The following is a 15,173-nucleotide window of genomic DNA, read 5'->3' on the forward strand; positions in this document are numbered from 1 at the left end:
GTTCCTCTGCAAAATTGCTGTTAGGGGTTTCACATATGTAAGGGGAGAAAGAGAGCAGTTCTGATTGCAGTAAAATCCCAACTGCAGTCATCCTAGGCTCAGATTCCCCAAGGGGAGAGCTTGGGTAAGAACATCATTTCACTATAGCAAAATTCCTTAATTTCATGAGACAAGATTTGTATCTTGTTTCCATTGTGGAAATGAAAGCAATTTTGTTGGTACCAGGAAAAATTTATTTTATGTATAAAATGTTCACTGTCATTAAAAATATCAGAATGAATACATTCTGTACATATAATATTACAATTATACTCCAAACATAGCTTCCTAAAATCCAGAATATGAATACCATATATGCTCACAGAAAATCTCTTCCTATTCCTAACACATAGTTAAGTTATTAAAATATATTTGCTAGAATAATTTTACTTTTCATATCATTTAAATCAGCCAGATTTAAACATTCTAGCAGATGAGCCTTTGAAATATTCCACCCAGGTTCATAGTTTATTGATTGCTGTTCCTTGCTCAGTGCTTCTGTGAAACCCCCATTCTCAGTAACAGAATGGAAGTGTCATGTTTGCCATTGTGGGGAGAAAAGAGATCTTGGTCAGCCTTTTTATGTCCATTTGTATAACTCCAGAGCTAATTCTGATTCAGGGTTTACTAGATGCCCATGGTCCTGCCAGGCACTCGGTCTACGATGTCATAAAAATAAGGTTGGATAATTATGTCATGACTGGTTTCATATCACTCTGCTTAACATTGTTCTGCATTATGTGATTGAATATAGAGGCAATGGCAAAAATAAATGAAGAAAACATTTAGCTGAACCCCAGACTTGCATTTGAGTTTCACGCAACTAAACGTCATTTGAGAAACGAAAATCAAACCAAAATGTATCAGAGCATTTTTGAATCAAAACTGTAAATGTTGTTTGAGTTCTTCTTTTCATATTCCCAAAGTGGTAGATACACAGCCATTTTGGTTTTTAAAGTTAAAAAGAAGGAACAACAGTTGCTCAAGGAATCAAGTGTTTAACATACTGGGATGATGAATCACCAAACCCTAAATCTGGGATTCTGTTTTGTGCTGTGGATTTGGACAAAGAAAATTCTTATAATGACTTGAGGATTATAAGAGAAATGTCCTCAAATTAGAAATCATCTTTGGACCGTTGTTAATGTACTCCTTTACTTTCTCCTGTAGGTATGATAATGCATAATTCCATGCAGCTACAGTTGCCTCCAAATTTAGTAGAAAATCTCAGACTATACCCAGAAATTGAATATGTTTTGAAATTTGACTACAAAGATGGCACAGAAGAAAATATGATATTAAGTGCCCTACTTAACACCATCATTTCTGTTAAGAAATGATGTTAAGGAGTTGTCTCTTATCCATTCAGAATGCAGAACTAAAAGAGAATTTCACATTCCTTAATCAACATGTGTTTTGTTTGTCCATATTTCGTGTTTCTTATTGGTTTCCCAAGAAACATGTCAGAACACTGAACGACGCATGTGGTCACTTGTTCTAATGCTTTCACATTTTTTGCATTTCTCTCTTTTAAAGCACAAGACTCTGCTGACATTATTTTCCTAATTGATGGATCAAACAACACCGGAAGTGTCAATTTCGCAGTCATTCGCGACTTCCTTGTAAATCTCCTTGAGAGACTCTCAGTTGGAACTCAGCAGATCCAAGTGGGGGTGGTCCAGTATAGCGATGAGCCCAGAACGCTGTTCTCCTTAAACAGCTATTCCACCAAGGCTCAGGTTCTGGACGCAGTGAAAGCCCTGGGGTTCATCGGTGGGGAGTTGGCCAATGTCGGCCTGGCCCTTGATTTTGTGCTGGAGAATCACTTCACCCGGGCAGGGGGCAGCCGAGTGGAGGAAGGGGTTCCCCAGGTGCTGGTCCTCATAAGTGCTGGGCCTTCTAGTGATGAAATCCGAGACGCGGTCATAGCACTGAAGCAGGCTAGCGTTTTCTCGTTTGGCCTCGGAGCCCAGGCCGCCTCCAAGGCAGAGCTTCAGCACATAGCTACCAATGACAACTTGGTGTTTACTGTCCCGGAATTCCATAGCTTTGGGCTCGTCCAGGAGCAATTACTGCCGTACATTGTTGGCGTGGCCCAAAGGCACATTGTCTTGCAACCGCCAACCATTGTCACCCAAGGTACGTATGCTTTTCTCACCATCTGTGTGGTAGTGGGCTGTCTGTGTGTGTTTTTGTAGAAGTCAGGTGGACACCTTGCAGAATGATTCGCCTTGGGAGAACCTGTAAGTACCCACAGCCGAGTCCTTCCACGATGAGCTAGCAGTTCTTGGATGTGGTGTCTGTGACGGTTGCAGTGTTCCAAAAAAACTAGAGATCTGTGATTGAGTGGAAAGTTCTTTTTAGAGCATGGGTTGTCAAGAAAGTGTGCTTTTAAGGCTAATTCGACAAACCTGTTACGTTGGTTATTAAACATCATCGTATGATCTACTTATAATGCAGTCATCCTAAAAATGGATCTCTGGGGGTCATTACGGTTCTGAGACAGTTACTCCAGGAGAATGGCATTGAGCTCTAAAAGGCAGCCCGTTAGAGTGTGCTGACACGTGAGAACTGTCTCCCCAAAGTCAGTTTTGTGATGCGTAGCAGGAGTGGCATTTCTGGAGGTAAGAAATAACAAAGCACTCGCTTGGGGGGATGTTTATGAAAACCGACAGAGAGATTTATACACTCAGATGGGAGGCCTTTGGCGAAAGAGCCCGACTGGAGTCATTTTACAAAAACATATAAAGCTGATCAAGTCACATAAGAAAATACATTTCACGGACATGGGAGGTGGGAAGTGTATTTAAAAATTTAAGTAAGAACCCAGTGGTGCTTGATGCTGTGGCAGGTAAAAATCTGGCAGATCCAGGTGGACCAGGTTACATCACTGGTGATCTCACCCATCCGTCAGGGATTTTATTATTAATGGTTTTAGGCATATTGCTGGGTGGGGTAAATTAAGAATTGACGCAAAATTACATCCAGAAAATTCTCTTGATATTTCCAGACTTCCCTCTGATTGGAATATAATCTATCAATATTAAAGTTTCTCTGGGCTTGCATGCTTTTGGAAACAAAAGAATGACTTCCATAGGTTTTGTAAACACTCAGGAAGCGCCATGGCTGCTGTCCAAAGAGCGGGCCTTTGGTCCTAGGTCTTATGTTAACCAGCTGTGTGATCCTGGGCAGCCCACACAGACTTTCTGGGCTCCAGTTTTTTGAACTGATGACAAAGGATGAAAGGATATTTCTGTTCCAGGAGAACTTTCAAGTTCATTTTTATCTATGGCAGTCCAGGCCCTTATTTCAGCTTTCCCTAGCTAACTTTCACTCCTCACTTACAAAACCGTCTTTAATGTTTGTGCTTCATCTGTAAATATTCAACAGATATTCTTAGCTCTCAGGTATGTGCTGGACACCAGGCCAAGCACTGGGGACCCGGTGCTCGTGGACCAGACTGATGTGGCCGCTGGCTCGTTGCAGTATAATGGGGAGATAGATCACAAAAACGTAAACCAACGACCAGAAAACTCCTCCCAGAGTGTGACAGATGAGGACACTAAAGGGGGCTGTCATGGAAAGAAGGGGGAAAGAGAGCTGTAGGTCAAGTGGCCAGGGAAGGCTGCTGTGAGGAGCTGCAGGACAGAAGCAGAAGGAGCAAGGTGCCAGGTGTGGCGGTCAGTCGTGCAGCACGAGGGAACCTGGCCGCACCCAGAACTGTCAGGGGGAGGCGGGGCTGGGGCTCACTGATGCCTGGAAGTCGGGAGAAGCCTCTGGTTTAGGGCACGCGCATCACCAGCTTGGGTGAAGTCCTCCAGTGGCTTCTATATTTTTTCAGTGAAGCTGTGGGGGACAGGAGGACCTGCTTCATTGGAGGTCAGGGTCCCCAAGTCACTGAGAAGAATCACCTAAGAGTAGGCTTGAGTCACCCTAAGAGGAGGGTGCAGAGGAAGACAGCAGCGAGGAAGGGCGATGGGGGCTGGACAGAGATTTTGCTTGGGAACAGGAGCATGGGAGAGCGAGGACTGCCACCGGTCCTGGGCTTGCAGGGGGCTGGGGTCCTGTGGGTCAATAGGGAGGTGAGGGCTGCAGTCGACTGGTTACAGGACCTTCAGGGTCACCGTGATAACGGGGGTTCACACCCAGCCCCAGCAGAACCGTGTGAAAGAGGGGAGACTGTTGGCATCTCACAGCAGGAAGAGAACTCTTCCTGGAGGGGGAGGGAGGAGGTGGGGTGGGGGTGAGTCAGCCCAGAGACCAGGGGATGAAAGGGATCTGCCTTCCTCTGCGTCTACACATGTGCTGCATATGCACCTTGTGGAACTCAGGAAGCTCTGCATTTATCGTTTCAACTCCTACGTCCACGGTACGGAAGGTGCGTGTGTGAGAGTGGGTGTTTCCGGGTGAGCTCGCTCCCCTTTTATGTGTCTAGAAAGCACACATGTGGTTAGCTGCACAGCTGAATATATGGCTTTTCGGTGTATATGGAGAGAGGTAGAGGGAGGAAGCAGGGGGTGTGGCTCTCAGTGTCTCTCAGCACCCCCGGGTAGGGAGAATCCACGTGTCTGCAGGCCTCCATGGAGAGTTGGAGGACTTGGGATTCACTGTTTACACCACGACTCAATGCCAAAGCAGTGGCCCCCACGCGCCTGTCCCTGAATGCTTTGTGTCCGTGGTACATTAATATGTTTTCTCTTAAAAAGGAGAGTCTGGGCCAGTGCTGTCAATATAATCAAACGCCAAGTGGACTCAAGTGTTACGTGCCATCCATCTGACTGCAGGGGGTAATGCAGATGATCATTTAATAAATTGCAAACACTCCTGCCTCTGCTTGAACCATTTACGATCTTACGAGTCTTGGAAGCCTTCTCCGTTTTCTGGATGGCGTGCCGTGGTCCGATGTGAGCCTCGGTTCCCGAGACTCGGGTGTGCTGCCTGGGTGTCGATACAGCAGGTGGACACAAGTTCATAGGCACTTGGAGGCAGTGATCTTGTTAAGGTGTTTTTGCTTTGTGATTCGTCTTTGGATTATCATAACCTTAACACGGAACGTGGGACCTGAACAATGCCTCTCTCTTAAATGCAGACACTTCTGGGCCACTTCCTAGTTTTGACATTGATTTCCTTTTTATAAGTTTATGATGCCAAATAATTGGTGTCTTTTTCCCTTGCCTGAAAAAATCAAGGCATGGACAAGAGTACCAAAAGGAATAGAGGTGCTTTTATGCTTTTTCAAGTTTTGCAATTGGCAGTAGGTGTTGATGAAATCAGGATTGTGAAGCACAGGGCTCTCCGAGCAGACGCTGATTTTGCTTCTTTAATTATTTGAGCTATGGCTTCGTTCTCACCTCTAAAACCCAAGCTATGGATTTATGGTAGACAAGAGCTTTCTGACATTTTTAGTGACAATAGGGTACATAAGTGGCGAATAAACCTACGTTGATTTTTGTGCAACTAACTATTTTGTAAAAAGTACTCAGAGAGGGTGGGGGTTCGGGGAGCCCCACGTGCCAGCCATAGGGAAGCTATAACTAACGCAGCTATAACTAATGTGCGTGTTAGGACAAATTCCTCAGGGGCTCCCATGGACTTGACATTGGCCACGGCAAAGGGAACTCCCCTCGGGTGGTGTTAGCTGTGTAGAGAGTCATACTGAATGTGATGCGTAAGGCTATTCTACTCACCTTGTCTCGTTGCTACCTACAGTCATTGAAATCAACAAGAGGGACATAATTTTCCTGGTGGATGGCTCTTCTGCCCTGGGACCGGTCAGCTTCAACGCAATCCGCGACTTCGTTGCCAAGGTCATCCAGAGGCTGGAGATCGGACAGGATTATATCCAAGTGGCAGTGGCTCAGTATGCAGACACAGTGAGGCCGGAGTTTTATTTCAATACCTACCCCACCAAGAGGGAGGTCATAACCGCCGTGAGGAAGATGAAGCCCATGGATGGCTCGGCCTTGTACACAGGCTCTGCTCTGGACTTTGTTCGGAACAATCTGTTCATGGAGGCGGCCGGCTATCGGGCCGCCGAGGGGGTCCCTAAGCTTTTGGTGCTGATTACAGGTGGTAAGTCCTTAGATGAAGTCAGCCAGCCTGCCCAGGAGCTGAAGAGAAGCGGCATCATGGCCTTTGCCGTCGGGAACAAGGTGGCCAACCGGGCTGAGCTGGAAGAGATCGCTTTCGATTCCTCCCTGGTGTTCATTCCTGCCGAGTTCCGAGCCGCCCCTTTGCAGGGTGTGCTGCCTGGCTTGCTGGCGCCTCTCAGGACCCTCTCTGGAACCACTGAAGGTGCGGTGGGGAGGGTGCCAGACACGCGAGAGGGCTGTCTCCAGGCAGAGTCTCTGGGGAAAAAGCAAACCCAAGTTTTATTTGTGTTCAGCTGAGAGACACCTTTTAAATGATGGAAACCATAGCAACAAACAAGATTTATTTCGGGTTTCCTTTTACCCTGACTTGGGAAATACATGACTTAAAACACCATGTGATACAACTGTATGTCTTAAAGTGTCATAAAATAAGAATCGTGTGACTTAGGCTATAGGACCAGAGACCACCTGTCTTTGAAGCTTCTGGCCGAGAGATCACCTCTCTGTTCTGATCCCTCTTGAGGTCCCAGTGTTCTGTCTCTACTGGTGACTCCTGTCCAGCCCCCTCCCCCCTCCACCAAGATGAAGCCTGGCTCTTCCTTTCCCAAGTAGACAGTTTACTTCTAAATGATCCAAACCTGAGCAGCATAGAGCATTCATCCTCTGTCCTCTCTCTTTAAGGGATTTCCTTCAATGGGGAAGCATAGTGAGGGGATGCGTGTGCAGATAAAAACCCAGTGGTTCTCCAAACCCCTCATTTATTACGGTTATCACTGAACAGTTATTTTTAAAGACAGGATAACAGTCAATGAACTTACGAATTGAATCAGTGCAATTCACCGTCCTTAAAGAAGATGGATATCACAGAAACAAGCTTTTCTGCCTCGCAAACTTCACCACTGGAAGGATATTCGGTGCATGACCCACGGTGCATGGATGCATGCTTTCTCCTCAAGCTCTCTGGTCTTCTAAAATCCTCTCTCTCTCTCTCTCTCTTTTATTTCCTTAAGACTTGTAATCCACACTTTCAGAGCCAAAGTTCAATTTGACAGAACGTAGGATATAAGTAGTTGTTAGGCTTCAATTTTAGTGAAACGTCAGGGAAGAGATGGGAAAGAATTTGGTGGCATGTGTTGGGGAAAGCATCCTGATTTGAGAATTGTACTTTCGATTCTTTATGAGCACAACCTCAGCCAAGCATAGCAAGGAGTCTCTTTGCATTTTAATGTGTTTCCATGATCCTGTGATCTCACTCAGGAGGAATCCCCATGGGCACGGGTTGGATTATTGCTGCCAATGCCATGACTGTCCCATAGAAGAGCCTCAGTAGAGAATGACAAGTGGGCCTCCCTAGGAATATTTCAAGATGAGAACAGCCTAATTTTGTTGACTTTTTTTAGCCTTAGGGAACTCATGTTCTCAGGTTAACTTGGGCTAACCCTTCTAATCTATCTGTAAGTGGAAATTTATCTGTAAATGTGTAGAGGGAAACCCAGGGGGACCCAGTCTCGCCCAGGTAAACCTGGCTCTGACCGTGGTCATAAGCCGAGTGATGCAGAAAGGAGCAACACCCTTGCAGAATTCATTTCCAGGGAAGGAATGTTCTGTTTCAAGGATTCTGATCACTTTTGTTGGTTGTAAACGTTCTAGCTTTTGCCACTGTATCTCTCTGTGAGCCAACTTGGTTTCGTAATGTCGGCTATCAATACTCCTCACAAACACCAGCCCCCACTGGAGGAAAATATGCAGCTTTCTGCCATATTTTATGAGATGGACGTGCTTGGCCTCACTGATGTTCTCTGTGTTCTACATGTTGGCATGTGTGCCTGGGCTTGTGGGCACACATGAGGAAGCCCTCTGCGGTTGTGTATGTCTCACTTTGTTTTCTGTGCTCCACTGCAGTTCACGTAAACAAAAGGGATATCATCTTTCTTTTGGATGGATCGTTCAACGTTGGAAAGACCAATTTCCCTTATGTGCGGGACTTTGTCATGAATATAGTTAACAGCCTTGATGTTGGAAGCGACCATATTCGTGTCGGTTTAGTGCAATTTAGTGACACTCCGGTGACGGAGTTCTCTCTAAACACCTACCAGACCAAGTCAGATTTGCTAGCTCGCCTGAGGCAGCTGCAGCTCAAGGGGGGTTTGGGCCTGAACACGGGCGCAGCCCTAAGCTATGTCCATGACAGCCACTTCACCGAAGCTGGCGGCAGCAGGATCCGGGACCGTGTGCCGCAACTCCTGCTCTTGTTCACAGCCGGGCAGTCTGAGGACTCCTATTTGCAAGCCGCCAACGCCCTAGCACGCGCAGGCATCCTGACCTTTTGTGTGGGCGCTAGCCAGGCCAATAAGGCAGAGCTTGAGCAGATTGCTTTTAACCCGAGCCTGGTGTATCTCATGGATGATTTCAGCTCCCTGCCTGCTTTGCCTCAGCAGCTGATTCAGCCCCTAACCACTTATGTTAGTGGAGGTGTGGAGGAAGTCCCACTCGCCCAGCCAGGTAACGATTTCTGACTCTGCCCCGGGCTCCCTCTTGCCCCCTGACACCACTTTGGCAGGTAGATGGCCCGATCTGAACTCCAGAGCGTGGCAACAATCTATAGAAAGATGATGGGCTCTCTTTGGTTGAAGGATTTTGAAGGGGGGCTTGAGACACTCTACCAGCAAGCTTAGATGCTCTGTCTAAAGGATGTTTGCTCATGAAAGAAAGTCTAGAAAATCCAGTGTACGTTCTGTCCTGGTTATCCCACGCTTGATTCAGAAGCTTTACTCATTTATTTATTTATTGCCCCAATACCTCTGAAGATTCTGGTGAGCAAATCCAGATGGAAATGGGAGAAAAACAGAGAAAGAGAGAGAGATGGATTCCCTTTCATCCATGAGTATGCATTGGGAGCATTTAAAAATGGAAAGGATTTTCCTGATATGATATTTTTATGTTCCAAATCTGCTGTATCTAGAAAATTATTTGTCATAAACCCAATGAAGGCTGTATCTTTATGTGATGGCAAAATGGTTTCCAAAGGAAGTCTGGATGATGAGGATGACTGCAAATTACCAGGGTGATGAGATACAGACTCTTAGATCTACCAGTTGCTGACATCACAGATGGGTAGCAAGATAGATCCCACTGAAACATAATCAAAATAGTTCTAAGAACCGTGTGTGCCGAAAATAATGTTCACATGACATGCCGTAGCCCCCTATGTCCGTGTTTTCTGTTGTCTGATCACAGCAGATTGGAAATCGCTGACAGAGATCCTGACCCACAGACCGATAATGGACACTATTTTGGGTTCTAACCCATAAGCTCAAATATAATGAAAACAGAATCTAATTAGAGCATGTCTGTGTGTCAGGTGGATAACCCGTATCAGCCTTTGTCACTAGAGACAGATCCATTTTTAAGCAGAAGAACAACAGGACCATATTTTCAATAGTTCTGTTTATAACAGTTTGAAAACACTGTCTGTTCTCCTAGAGTGGTTGCCACCTGATATAAGAACAGGACCCTCTGGGATTTTCCTTGGCCTGCTTTGTTGAGGAAGCATGATGTTAGGTTGGGCAGAGACCGATCTAGTTGTCCTAACTAATCCTGTGCATAGATGAAAGGGGGCATTTGAAAGACGCCTGGTGTGGGTTTTCTCTTCCCTTGCTGGTGCAGTGATACCAGATGAATTTTGTGAACTCCCATTACCAAAAGCTGGTGGTTCTGGGCGCAGGGCAGTTTGGTGCCTGTTGTGCTCTTGTCCCTCACTGTGTCCTAACTCTCCTTCCTTGTAGAGAGCAAGCGAGACGTCCTGTTCCTCTTTGATGGCTCGGCCAACCTCGTGGGCCAGTTTCCTGCTGTCCGTGACCTCCTCTACAAGGTCATTGATGAGCTGGACGTGAGACCTGACAGGACCCGGATTGCGGTGGCTCAGTACAGCGATGATGTCAGGGTGGAGTCCCGTTTTGATGAGCACCAGAACAAGCCCGAGATCCTGAATCTCGTGAAGAGAATGAAGATCAAGACAGGCAAAGCCCTCAACCTGGGCTATGCCCTGGACTATGCGCAGAGGTACATCTTTGTGAAGTCCACTGGAAGCCGGGTTGAGGATGGAGTGCTTCAGTTCCTGGTGCTGCTGGTGGCGGGAAGGTCATCCGATCGTGTGGACAGGCCAGCTCTGAACCTGAAACAGAGCGGAGTGGTGCCCTTCATCCTCCAGGCCAAGAATGCAGACCCTGCCGAATTGGAGCAGATGGTACCGTCCCCCGCCTTTATCCTGGCTGCGGAGTCACTTCCCAAGATTGGAGACCTTCAACCACAGATTGTAAACCTCTTAAAATCGGTGCAAAATGGGGCGCCAGCACCAGGTAAGGCATAGAACTTCTGGTTGCTTCTGCAGCCCAGTTGTCCCATGCTTGAGTTGATGGTAGGCGGCTGCCTCCTAGTCTCCGGGTAGAAGCCCTCCTTGGGTTTCCAAGAAAGATAGGTGATTTCTGCAGGAACAATGGAATATGGCTTTTCTTTCCCCGAGGTGACTCTCTAACTGCTCTCTAGGGCAAAACAGAAGAATCAGGGTGATTATTTTTAAGGACATTAGAATATTTTGTAATAAGATACATTATAAAGATTTAGCTATATCAGTGGTTAAAAATAATCCTTTTTTTTCTTTTAAAAAAATACACTGTTTTTACTATATATATAATAAAAGCCATATAATACAGTTACATTAGAGTTAAAACGGTCTTCATCTTCATGTATTTCCCCGATTTCTTATTTTAAGTGGGTATCACTGTGTCATAATTCATTCTATGCACTCATGAAAACCATAAAGCATGAAGAGAGGCAGGCACATTCCCGTTATAAACGCTGCATTAAAGTTTCTCAGTACTCATCTTTGTTACCATGACTTCATGCTTAACCACTTTGCATTTGGTGCTAAAACTGCAGCAAAAAGAGTAATTAATTTCACATATAATCCCTTTGATTGAAAACAGAGAATCTAGAGCTTCTCTACATTGACTGTTGAGCACGTTCGCTGTGGGTTTTGGGTTGTAACCTGGACATCTGGGTTACATTTTCCCCCCTTTATCCACTGTGACTTGCAGTACATCATTCGAAACCTCTCATCTATAAAGTGCTAACAGTTGTGCAGACTCCGCCGACCATGTCTCTCTCCCTGCCCCCAACATTTCTTCTTGAGGACAACGTCGAAACTTAACAATACTGTTCAAACATGGAAAAGTTCTAAAATAAAAGGGCTATCTGTATGTATTGGTGCATCAGTTTCCTAATCCTGCTTTAATAAATTACCATAAATTTAGTGGCTTAAAGCAAAATGAATTTACTGTCTTAAGTTTTAGAGGTCAGAAATCCAAAACCTGTTTTACTGGGCTAAAATCAAGGTGTCAGCATGCTTGCTTTCCTTCTGGAGGTTCTGGCCAATTACCCACTTCCTTATCTTTTCCAGTGTCTAGGGGCTGCCTGCATCCTTGATCCATGGCCCCCTCTTCCATCTTCAAAGCCAGCAGATCTTCAAAGCAGACCTTCTCGTATCTCTGGCCTCTTGTTTCCATCCTTACCTCTTCTCCCTCTAACTCTAATCCTCTTATCTCCCTTTTATAAGGACACGAGATCGATTACACTGGATCTACCTGGATAATCCAGGACAATCTCCCCTGTGCCTCTAATCCTTAATTTAAACACACCTGCAGATTTTCTTCCATATAAATTCCAGGGATTAGGAGTTGGATATCTTAGGAGTTATTCGGTCCACCACAGACTGGTATGAAATTATCCCTATTGTGTCCCGTGTGAGTCACAGAGGCTGTCTTCCTTCTAGTTTCAGGTGAAAAGGATGTGGTGTTTCTGATCGACGGCTCCGACGGTGTCAGGAGCGGCTTCCCGCTGTTGAAAGAGTTTGTCCAGAGAGTGGTGGAGAGCCTGGACGTGGGTGCGGACCGGGTGCGCGTAGCTGTGGTGCAGTACAGTGACCGGACCAGGCCCGAGTTCTACCTGAATTCCTACATGGACCAGCAGAGCATCGTCGGTGCCATCCGCGGGCTGACGCTGCTGGGCGGGCCAACCCCCAACACCGGGGCCGCCCTGGACTTCGTCCTGAGGAACATCCTGATTGACTCCGCCGGGAGCCGCATAGCAGAAGGCGTCCCCCAGCTCCTGGTCGTCCTCGCGGCCGGCAGGTCTGGGGATGATGTGAGAGGCCCCTCGGTGGTCCTGAAGAGGGGAGGGGCCGTGCCCATCGGCATCGGCATCGGGAACGCTGACATCGCCGAGATGCAGACCATCTCCCTCATCCCGGACTTCGCAGTGGCCATTCCCACCTTCCGGCAGCTGGGGACCGTCCAACAGGTCATCTCCGAGAGAGTGACCCAGCTCAGCCGCGAGGAGCTGAGCAGGTTGCGGGCATCCGTGGTCCCTGTAACGAGCCCGAGCCCGGGTAAGGAGCAGATTCTTTCGCTCTTCATTCCTTGAAATATCTGGGGCTACTTGTTTGGACTGTGGGTTACAAAGTATTCTCAGTTTTGTTTCCTCAGCTGTAGGGAGTGAAAACCAGAGTTACATGAAGAATCAGGAACCATGTGGGCTCGGTGCCAGAAATGGCTTGGGGAGATGTTAAGATTCATGTTTTTGGCCAAATTCAAGTCTCAAAGATGGGCGTAGGCTTGGCTTTCAGCTCAGAACCCTAATTCTGCATAAAGCCTCTGTATAGCTAACCGAAGAGAGAGGCCATCTAATTGATAGTTCCAGTTCAATGCCGGGTCCAGGCTTCCCCTGGTCGGTCGGTCCAGCTGGCAGCCTCCTGTGATCGAGGAAGGAGTTTGACCACAGGTGGCCTATCAAGCTGGAGCACAGTCTCTGAAATATTGTTACTTCCAGAGCCAATGTGTGAAAATTGCTTTTGAATTTGCTTGTTGCAGAGAAGTAAGTGCCTTAACTGGCAGGAAGGCCACCTGGGTGTTATGACCTCAGCTTATTCTAACTCCTCCTTCCTGTTCCCCTTTCCTAGGCCTGATAAAATCAACTGGAAAGTGGAGGGAACCTTACTTGCTCAGAAGGAAGGGGGCTCAGATAGACCCACCCTTCCAAAAATGCCCACAGAGCGCCTGCCCTCCCTGGACACTCGGGTGGGGAGGGCACAGTGGTGAACAGGCACATGCATCCTCGTTCCTGTGTGGTTCACATTCTACAGAACCGTCCACATCAAGGCTTGGGGAGGGGAAAATAGGAAGGGCTCGTGGGGAAGGGGGAGGGAAGAGTAAAAGCAAGTGAGAGAAAAGTCGATGCAGGACACAGTGCTGTTTGGGTGGGTGAGGGAGGGAGGGTGACTGGCACGGTGCTGCAGAGAGGGATTGCTTCCCCTCGCTGATGTCCACGCAGAGTGCAGCACGCCCTGCAAGCCTTCCCTGGAATGTTCTAGAGGGCTTGCCATGAAATAAATTTGGGAAGGCAGTGGGGTAAATGAAGTGAGGGTCTTTTTGGTTTTGGTTGGGCCCTAATTGATATGTTTTGTGTATCCCCAGTACAATAAGGGAACACAACATTTCCCAAACTTGTTTGGCTGCAGCAGTCCTTTTTTTCTTTTCTTTTCTTTTTTTTAGTTTTTACTTTATACTGGAGTCTAGTTGATTTACAACGTTGTGTTTGTTTCAGGTGTGCAGCAAAGTGATTCAGTTATACATATACATGTATCTATTATTTTTAAAATTCTTTTCCCATTTAGGTTATTACAGAATATTGAGTAGAGTTCCCTGTGCTATACAGTAGGTCCTTGTCGGTTATCTATTTTAAATATAGTAGCGTGTCTATGTCAACCCCAAACTCCCAATTTATCGCCCCCGCCATCTTTTTTATGGTGCCTTGAAGGTACTGGTACTCCCAGGAAGGCACTTTGGAAGTGCTGTCATCGTGTGTGTGCAGCTCACTTATACACAAAAGCCTATGTTTCTACAGCAGTACGACTCCTGGCCCATCGGCTCTCCCGCTCTTCAGGATGTGGCTCTTTTCCACCTTCTCTTTCTCCTGCTTCTTCCACACTTCTCCCTCAGCTGACTCTGGGCTGGTGATCTTGATTCCCATTTCACTGAGAAAATATAAGTAAATCAGAAAAGAACTTCCAGAAGCCTTACTGTCTGTCCCAGCATCAGTGTCCGTGTCTTGGCTTCCCTCCCGTTGCTTGGATGAACTGTCCCTGCTTCCCTGGGCAGCCTCACCACTTCCCTGCTCAAGGGTGTCACCTGCAACTCCCCTTCTCTCTCCTGCATCGTCAGTTCTCTGATGTACTGGGTGATTCCTTTCACGATACAAACGCGATGCCTTTTCTTTTCTCGTAAAAACGCTCCCTTGATGCCCTGCTCGCACCTGCAGCAGTGCTCCAGGCTCCTTTATAAAGTGTTGCTGTCTACAGTTCTTCTCTGGACACACCCTAACCTGTTGTTTGCTCTCCCTGCTCCACAGAAAGTGCTCTGGTCAAGGTCCCTCCATCTGGCAAATCCCAGTAGTCAGTTGTCGGGCACTGTCCCACTTGACCTATGAGTGTCATCTGTCACAGGTTCGATCCCCTCCTTCCCAAAACCCCATCCCCACTCGGTCTAGACCTGGCTCCTGTGTGTCTAGGTTCTTCCTCCTGATGACTTACTTTTCCTTTGCCCTTTGCTGCTTCCTCCTCTTCCCTCTGACTTGTAATCACTGAAATGCCCAGGACTCTCTCCTGGGACTGGTATTCTAACTCAAGTAGTCTGAATTAGGATACCTTACCGGTCAGGTGGCAATTCTCTGACAAATTGGGAGGCTGTTCATTAACACTAAGAATTTGGTGTCAGTGAAGCTGAAGCCCTATGATAACATTTGATTCACAGGTGTCAGCGGCAAGAGGGATGTGGTCTTTCTCATCGATGGGTCCCAAAGCGCCGGCCCCGAGTTTCAGTACGTCCGTACCCTCATCGAGAGGCTGGTTGACTACCTGGATGTGGGCTTCGACATGACCCGGGTGGCGGTCATCCAGTTCAGCGAGGACCCCAGGGTGGAGTTCCTGCT

The 15,173-nt window shown here is 47.0% G+C and overlaps 1 protein-coding gene across 1 annotated transcript in view; it reads left to right on the forward strand.

Moving 5' to 3' along the window:
- Positions 1 to 15,173, forward strand: part of COL6A3 (collagen type VI alpha 3 chain) — a 69,048-nt gene that overhangs the window by 5,988 nt on the left and 47,887 nt on the right. The window contains 7 exon segments of the mRNA XM_007452909.1: positions 1,576 to 2,178; positions 5,749 to 6,333; positions 8,034 to 8,633; positions 9,917 to 10,489; positions 11,962 to 12,576; positions 14,996 to 15,171; position 15,173. The exon segment at position 15,173 is cut by the window's right edge and continues 444 nt beyond it. Of these exon segments, the coding sequence (XP_007452971.1) occupies positions 1,576 to 2,178; positions 5,749 to 6,333; positions 8,034 to 8,633; positions 9,917 to 10,489; positions 11,962 to 12,576; positions 14,996 to 15,171; position 15,173 (3,153 nt within the window).

This window comes from Lipotes vexillifer, unplaced genomic scaffold, assembly GCF_000442215.2.
Source record: "Lipotes vexillifer unplaced genomic scaffold, Lipotes_vexillifer_v1.1 scaffold652, whole genome shotgun sequence".
Lineage (NCBI taxonomy): Eukaryota > Metazoa > Chordata > Mammalia > Artiodactyla > Lipotidae > Lipotes > Lipotes vexillifer.